General features: G+C 34.1%; 1 protein-coding gene across 1 annotated transcript; it reads left to right on the top strand.

Annotated features, from left to right (window-relative positions):
* Nucleotides 1-4270: 4270 nt before the first annotated feature.
* Nucleotides 4271-6779, top strand: LOC134714598 (protein slit-like). Its single transcript, XM_063575973.1, has one exon. The coding sequence runs from the start codon at nucleotides 4403-4405 to the stop codon at nucleotides 6422-6424; it is 2022 nt and encodes a 673-aa protein (XP_063432043.1). The 5' UTR covers nucleotides 4271-4402; the 3' UTR covers nucleotides 6425-6779.
* Nucleotides 6780-8705: the final 1926 nt, after the last annotated feature.

Raw genomic sequence — 8705 nt, 5'->3', positions numbered from 1 at the left:
TTGTGAAATATAAACACCGTAAGATGGTGCCAAAGGAACATCACCATCTAAAAATGGAAAATTAACAATAGGGAACGAACAATCGTCTCTTTTGTCGTAAAGTTTGAAGTATAGATTTTGCGTACTGACGTTGGTTATCATCATAATAACGTGTTATAGTATTCTTTTATTTGTCTCAATTAATATTACTTGTACTGTTAAGTCAGTTTTTTGAGATATTATTTTGAAGTGACTCTGTGGTTATGTAAAACATCATACTTTGAACGACAAAATTATTTCATTTATTAATGTTACTTTTACTTATGGATCTTGACATACTATGAATGACAAAACTATTTTATTCAATTATACTACTTTTTCTGTTAAGTCTGTTTTTTATGATATACATTTGACGTGAAACTTAACTTATGTATCCCATCATACTTTGAACCACACAATTATTTAATTTAATATTATTACTTTATGTTAAGTCTGTTTTTTGATATATCTACTTTACGTGACTCTGCATATATGTATGCCGTCATACTTTGAACGACAAAATTATTTTTATGTCTACCTGTGCGAATTTCAAACGCGCAATTTTACACCAGTACTGAAAACCTTATATTTACGGGTAAACTTTATATAGATAAATTAAGTCGTATAAGAAAAGCAAAATGAGTATGTTAAATTTGATGTATGCCTTTTTGTGCTTCTTCGTTACATTTGTTGTTTTTATAGTGATATTAAGATGATAACACAATATTGACTTCTGTACCCCTATTTTTGACAATTTCACTCTTTGAGTATGTTTGTTTTGTTCATGCATCGTTGACAATGTAATGGAATTTGATGCGACTGTCATACAAGTGAGAGGTTTAGCTAGCTATAAAACCAGGTTCAATCCACCATTTTCAACATTAGAAAATGTCTGTACCAAGTCAGGAATATGACAGTTGTTATCCATTCGTTTGATGTGTTTGGACTTTTGATTTTGCCTTTTGATTTTTGATTTTCCTTTTTGAATTTTCCCGGGAGATCAGTATTTTTTTTTTTTTTTTTTTTCTTTTTTTGATAGTTTTACGATACCTTTATTACCAATGAAGTCAAATGAATTTTCACGATGTTGGCACTTAATTGAACCAAAGATAAGTAAAAGCCTACTTTAAGTCCTTTTCCCAGTGCAAAATTGTATGAACATTTCTCTTTTTAACATAAACATAAATGTTATCATTTTTTTATTTCTAATCATAGTTTCATAGTTTCATACAAAAAGGCAACATCCAAATCGTAAGGTCCCTTATAAACTAGCAAACTCCAAAGCTCAAACACATCAAATGAATGATAAACCACTGTCATATTAAAAATATATTAGTCAAATGTCAAAAGTAAATAAAACCTTGTTTGAAGATATTAGAAACAAATCATAGTTTGAACAAATTTCTTATTTGAACAAACAGTTCATTGAGACTGAAATATTAAGATGGTTACTAGCTTTACTGACAATATATCAAATACATTTTGCGAACGGTTTGCTTACACAGACAGACGGCATATATTGCTGTTGGTAATTTAATTCGAAAAAAAAAATGTACAAATATCTTACGAAAATTATGGTAACTATTCGATAATTGCGCAAAAAATCAGTCAAAACTTATAGCTGTTTCTTTGAATCCATTTAGTTCTTTCGTTTATAAAAACGATTAAGTTAATATGTCAAGCGCAGTTTAATGGATACTTAAAAATTCCAAAGATCTTTTAGAGTTCATACAATCTAACTCTCTTTCATCTTGTAACAGTATTGAAACATTTGACATTCCAAACTTAAAGACAAATTGAAAGAATTGGTATTGCTTTGCTTCATAAAAAAGAATGGCCAATAAGGAAGGAATAAATCCTACTTTGTAAAGGATCACTCTGATTCAAACAAAAAATTTTCTGAAACTAATATTATCAAGATGCTTGATTTTTTGATTGACAACATATTTGTTACGTTCGGAGGACGTGTTTTTCAACAGACTGGAAACAAACTGTGCCCATCTACTTGCCGCCTTATTTTTTTATTTTTGTGAGGCTGAGTTCATGCAGGAACTTCTTAGGAAGAAAGATAAGAATTTAGCAATATCCTTTAACTCTACTTTCCGCTATATAGATGATGTTCTTTCACTAAATAATTCAAAATTTGGTGACTATGTGGAACGCATCTATCCCATTGAACTAGAGATAAAGGATACTACAGGTACAGTTTAGTCGGCTTCATATCTTGACTTGCATCTAGAAATTGACAATGAGGGTCGGTTGAAAACAAAATTTTACGACAAAAGAGATGATTTCAGCTTTCCAATTATGAACTTTCATTTCTAAGTAGCAACATTCAAGCAGCACCTGCATACGAGGTATACATATCTCCCAATTGATACGATATTCCCGTGCTTGCATTTCCTATCATGATTTTCCTGATAGAGGGTTGCTGCTCACAAGGAAGTTATTAAACCAAGAGTTCCAAATGGTGGAGTTTAAATCATCCCTTCGTAAATTTTACGGACGCCATCACGAGTTGGTTGACCGTTATGGAATAACCGTTTCACAAATGATATCGGATATGTTCCTTACGTCGTAACTACAATCCCCTTCCCTTTCATGAATCTGACCTACCGAATTAGACTATCTACCGGATTTGATATCACATAAGCAACACGACGGATGCCACATGTGGAGCAGGATCTGCCTACCCTTCCGGAGCACCTGAGATCACCCCTAGTTTTTGGTGGGGTTCGTGTTGTTTCTTCTTTAGTTTTCTATGTTGCGTCATGTGAACTATTGTTTGTTTGTTTGTCTTTTTCATTTTTAGCCAGGGCGTTGTCAAGTTGTTTTAGATTTATGAGTTTGACTGTTCCTTTTGTATCTTTCGTCCCTCTTTTATAAACTAATATTCGATTTCTGCAATTTGTTTATTATAGTCATTGAGTATTTGAGCTGTTTGTGAAGTTTTATAAGATTGAGAATGGAAATTGGGAATGTGTCAAAGAGACAACAACCCGATCATAGAGCAGACAACAGCAGAAGGTCACCAACAGGTCTTCAATGCAGCGAGAAATTCCCGCACCTGGAGGCGTCCTTCAGCTGGCCCCTAAACAAATAGATATATACTAGTTCAGTGACAATGAACCCCATACTAAACTCCAAATTGTACACAAGACACTAAAGTTAAAAATAATACAAGACTAACAATGACGAGAGGCTTCTGATTTGGAACAGGCGCAAAATTACGGCGGGGTTTATGAGATATCAACCCTCCCCTATACCTCTAGCCAATGCAGAAAGTAAACGCATAAAAATACGCAGCATTAAAATTCAGTTCAAGAGAACTCAGAGTCTGATGTCAGAAGATGTAACCAAAGAAAATAAATAAATTGACAATGATAAATAACATCAGACTACTAGCAGTTAAATGACATGCAAGCTCCAGACTTCAATTAAACTGATTGAAAGATCACTTCTTCATCATATGAATATCAGGTACAATCATTCCCGTGAGGGGTTTATTATCATACCATCATAACATATATGAGAAGGACATTACCCGTGTCATGCCAACAACTGGTTTTTAAATAATGTGTTTAGTTCCAATGCAAAGATCCTATAAGTCAATCAATATTAACTCCAAAATATGCAATCTTTAATATCTTGACAACAGTAGCGTAACTATATTATTTATGTTTATTTGACATCCTTTAACTTTTACCAAATCTTCAAAATCTTTAAGCCCCTCATCTTAAGTGAAGGCAAAACTGGCATAATCAGCAAAAATACACTATCCAAGTATTTTGTAATTTATTCATCAAACAATATAGTTTTTTAAAGTTTAAAAAGAGGGTTGATTAGTTACGTTTTGTCAGAAATATTTAGTGAGAAATATTTTGTACGGTCTAAAAATAATGAACGGTTAAGTAAAAATTAAGCAATATTTTTTTGATATACGTTAAATTAAGGTAAAGATATTAAGGAACTGCGAATGCAAATTGTGATATAGCTCAAAGTACTTTTGTTACCATATCTGTGTTTCCACTTTTACATGAACAGTGAATTAAAAAATCACATTAAAGAATGTGTAAAATAAGAAACAAAAGGGTAACTCTGCGATTATTTTACGGTTTTTGTCTATGTAATCATGGCAATGGTGTGGAATTTAATTACTAATTACTTTCTTATTTTTAATTACTCTAAGTTTTGCGTTTACAAGTGTTTGAAATTGTAAGTATAATAAGTGTATTTCTTTCTTTTACAGATATAAGGATAATAACAGATATAAGGATAGTTACATATATAAGGATAGTAGCAGGTATAAGGATAGTTACACATATAAGGATAATAAGAGACATAACGATAGTTACAGATATAAGGATAGTGACAGACAATAAATATGCATCAACTACCCTTGTTTGCACTACTACTCCTTCTAGTACCCTTTGTGTCAGGTCAGTGTTCGGATTCAACCGTCACCAATATTGATATGTCCAACAGAGGTATAACGGAAATCGACGAGTTATTGTTCTCAAATTGTAATCCACAAGCTATCAGTATTGACCTTTCTGGAAACCAAATTACACATATAAATGCAACTTCTTTTGCATCCTATGATGCGGGACTTAGTCAAAAATATATTCCTTTGTTTTACCAACTGAAAACATTGAATTTGAATGATAATCAAATTAACTCAATAAATCCGGATGCTTTTAAATACACAAAAGTTCTGGAGACACTAAACATGAATAACAATCATCTCCAGTCATTAGAATCTGAAGTCTTTGAACCTATTGGCGACACATTGGTCACCTTAGTGTTGTCCAATAATGAAATAGATTCCATTGGTGAGTCCATGTTTGGAACCAACCTAAAAAAACTTCGTCATGTTGACCTTTCATACAATAAAATGACATATATGGAAGCATGGCCGTATATTCCACCTTCTATCATAAAATTTGATCTTAGTCATAACGATGTGAATGAATTTACCAATCGACTTAACTGGACTTATAACCTGCAGGAACCTTATCATACCTATGTTGATTTAAGATACAATAAGTTTACCAGATGGGACGATGAGTGGATCAAAAGATACCAGAAAACTGGTGGGGATTTCGTTGGGGACTTTGTTACCTATCAGGCGGACATAACAAACAATAACTGGACTTGCGATTGCCATATGCATTATCTGGTATCAAAGATTCAAAAATCTTTTTACAGGTATGCAAAATCGGAACTTTCAAATGTTAAATGTAGTAATCCGCCAAATCTAAGAGGACAACGTATCCTTACAGTAGACCTTAACGAGTTTAACTGTGACGTAGCAAACTGTTCATTTGGATGCACGTGTACAAACATATCCGAAACAAAAATTTTACAAGTAGATTGTATGAATGGAAACTTAATTAAGCTACCAATGAAATTACCAAACATTCCAGACAGAACAATAATGTTAGACGTTTCTAATAACAATATTTGGAAAATAGACCCAAGACCATATATTGACCAACTCGTGAAATTTAATGCAGCGAATAATAAACTTGTATTTATTGATCAAGAGACTGTCAAGAATATGACGCAGTCAAATTTGTCTATGAACATATCTAACAATTATCTCAAGTTTTTACCAAACTCTATTCAAAATATAAAATACATTTCCATTAGTAACAATCCATTTATGTGTGACTGTAATATGACATGGATGAAAGGATGGCTTGAACTGGATTCTATAGTAGAACCGGATAAGTCCGTTACATGTCAAACAAAAGAAGGAGATGTCCATAAGATAATTGACGTTACAGAAAGTCTACTGGACTGTAATTATGATACTGAAATCGGTTTGGCAGTTGGTTTTGGTATTCTGTTAATTCTGGTCGTGATAGGGATCGTCTGGGCTAAACGTTGTCCATATGAGACAAAAGTTCTCGTTTTTAAGTTTTTTAGAATCCATCCTAGTGATAAATACAAGATTGATGACGAAGTGAAATCGTACGATGCTTACATCTCATTTGATGATGAAAATATACACATACGACAATGGGTGATACGAAAACTAAAGAAACGTTTAGAGGAGAAGAAACAAGAACTCTTTATACCGGTCATTCACGCGACATTGGGCGACGATAGGGCAGATCAGATTGTCAGATCTATGGAAAGCAGTAAAAGAGTGATCATTATACTATCAGACAAATATGATGAAAATGAATGGAGTGTTTTTGAATGTCAGCAGGCGGAAATGCTGAATCCTAATGAAGGTAGAATTATATTCATTAAATATCATCCTGAAGCTGAGGACATGGTACAAAAAGAACCATGGAAATCTCGTGTAAAGGATAGGAAAGTTTTAGCAATAGGTGAAAAATCTAGTGAACATCAATGGTTTTGGGACAAACTTAAATATGAACTTCCCGTAAAGTAATTCTCATTAACTATATTACCGAAAAAAGTTCTAAATAGTGTTCAATGTTTTGTAAGATCAATGTTCGTTCTGTGGCATCGTAACATTGAATAAAAGTTACTGCGTCATGAAGGCAATGCATATCTCTGTGCTAAAGCTTCTAGCATTGATATATATTATTGGCGAAAAGTAAAATGAAGTAATCCATGTACAAACTTTACATATTTTAAATAAACATGCATGGTGGTGAGAAGAACTTGTTATTTAAAAGGTGTGCTTGGTATGTAGTGTACTATGTAGTTATTGTCTTGAGCATTGCATTGTTTTGATACCCATGTTAAAATATATGCCTTGGAAATTGAACAATAAATTGATATTAAACTCATCGTAAAGGTATTGACTACTTTTTTGGTGATACGCTTCTGCAAGAAACCTCCAACAAATCTTTATATGAACATTATAATATAACTTAAGATCAATTTTAATCCTTGTAAAAGAGTCGCTGCATTGTTACTCATAGAGATAATAAAGATGATAGAATAGAATTTAGAGGATGTAAAATTGTTTTTAAATAAAATCGTGTGCTTAAGCTCCAGTCCCACTAGACCACGATCGCACCACGCTCACCGATCTTAAATAAATTCTGATCGTGGTGAGGTCGCGGTATGAGCTGGATGAAAATGTTTTAGATTTCGTTGCTTTCACGATGCTTCTAAGTCCTCATAACGCTTCTACAACGATTACGCTACGATTATACCACGTTCTCACCGCGCTAATTCTGCGACCTCATTACGCTTATCAAGATTTTCTACGCTCTTCACGTTCTCAGAACGACCATACAACGAGTTATCCGATTGCAACACGATCTTACTGCGATTATAACACGTTCTTACTTCGATAACAGCACGTTCTTACCACGATTATACTACGTTCATACCGCGATCTTACTACGATCTCAGCAATAACGTCAACATTGTGTTCCATATCAATACAGTTCCATTCCTTCTTTTTCTGATTAAAACGTAGATTGCTCGGAAACGATACAGTCATGCCACCAAAATCTACTAGAACACGTAGGCCTGGTGGTAGGGGTTGATGTAGAGGTAGAAGGAGCAAAGTAACGAATCCTGATCAAGCAGAGATGTAGGACCGACCAATCCAACCTAAATCACAACCTATTTCTGGTTCATTAAGCTCTAAACGATATTTTAATGAACGATAGCAGAGATAACACACATGTGTTAATAGATATAGGAAGATTTGGTATGAGTGATAATGACACAACTCTCCATCCAAGTAACAATTTGTAAAAATAAACCATTATAGACTAGGGTACGGCCTAAGAAATGCTAGTGTAAACCATTTAAACTGGAAAACCAACGGGCTTATCTTTATAAAAACGAGAAGCATAGTTGAGCCTTTAGAGCAAATGGATAATTAAATTCAGAAAACAAAATCGAGGGAGCTTTTTTATATATTTTATTTGAAAATTACAATGAGAATGATGGTCGAAATGTGAACGTAGTCAGGTCGTAAGAAGCGCGTGACGGCAAGGGCGTGATAAAATCGTACTATGGTCGTGAACAGCGTGTTATAGTCGTAGTGGGAGCGTAGTTTGGTTGCGAGGAGAACGTGATGGTCGTAGTGAGGTCGCGTTGCTGTGAGATCGTAGCTCAGTATCTCCGAATAGAATCACGCTTTCGCTACGCTCTCTCTACGACTGTACATCGACCTTTGCGATCTTACTACGATATTAGTGCAATCTCAATACGCTTCTACTACGACCTGATTTCGCACCACAATTGTTTTGAATATGTTCAAAGTTGGTACGCTCTTCACGATCTTGAAGACCTCACCACGACCTTGTTACGACCTTACTGCGATCTGCACGATCGTGCTACGATCATCAAAATTTGCATTTTTTCACAGGTCGTAGTTCGATCGTGGCCTAGTGGAAATGCGGTATAAGATAGTAATTTGAATGTCATGAAAGTATGTGAAAGATTGTTTGTTTAAACGCTTAATGAAAGTTAGTACTCTGTTTAGTGCAGAATTATGACAATATTGGACAATCTGTAACTGTAACATTCAATTCGTCAAGTATAATTTTAATGAATATCCCTAGCAGTGACGTATATTGTCTTTTAATTTGTATGTTTTACGAGACACACTCTGTTGAGAGCCCTCTAAAGCTTTTCCAAATAAAGGAACGGAACACTTGCAACAACTCTGATGGATCTGTAAGTGGCATAATCAGGGTTGGTGAAGTATTACTCTCTCGGTAAAATCAAGTTTCGACAAT

This window comes from Mytilus trossulus, chromosome 4 (genome assembly GCF_036588685.1).
Source record: "Mytilus trossulus isolate FHL-02 chromosome 4, PNRI_Mtr1.1.1.hap1, whole genome shotgun sequence".
Taxonomy (NCBI): Eukaryota; Metazoa; Mollusca; class Bivalvia; order Mytilida; family Mytilidae; genus Mytilus; species Mytilus trossulus.
This window is presented reverse-complemented; position numbering and strand designations above follow the sequence as displayed.

Excerpts from the sequence above, each read along its gene's own strand:
- LOC134714598 (XM_063575973.1), top strand. The coding sequence starts at position 4,403 with ATGCATCAACTACCCTTGTTTGCACTACTACTCCTTCTAGTACCCTTT.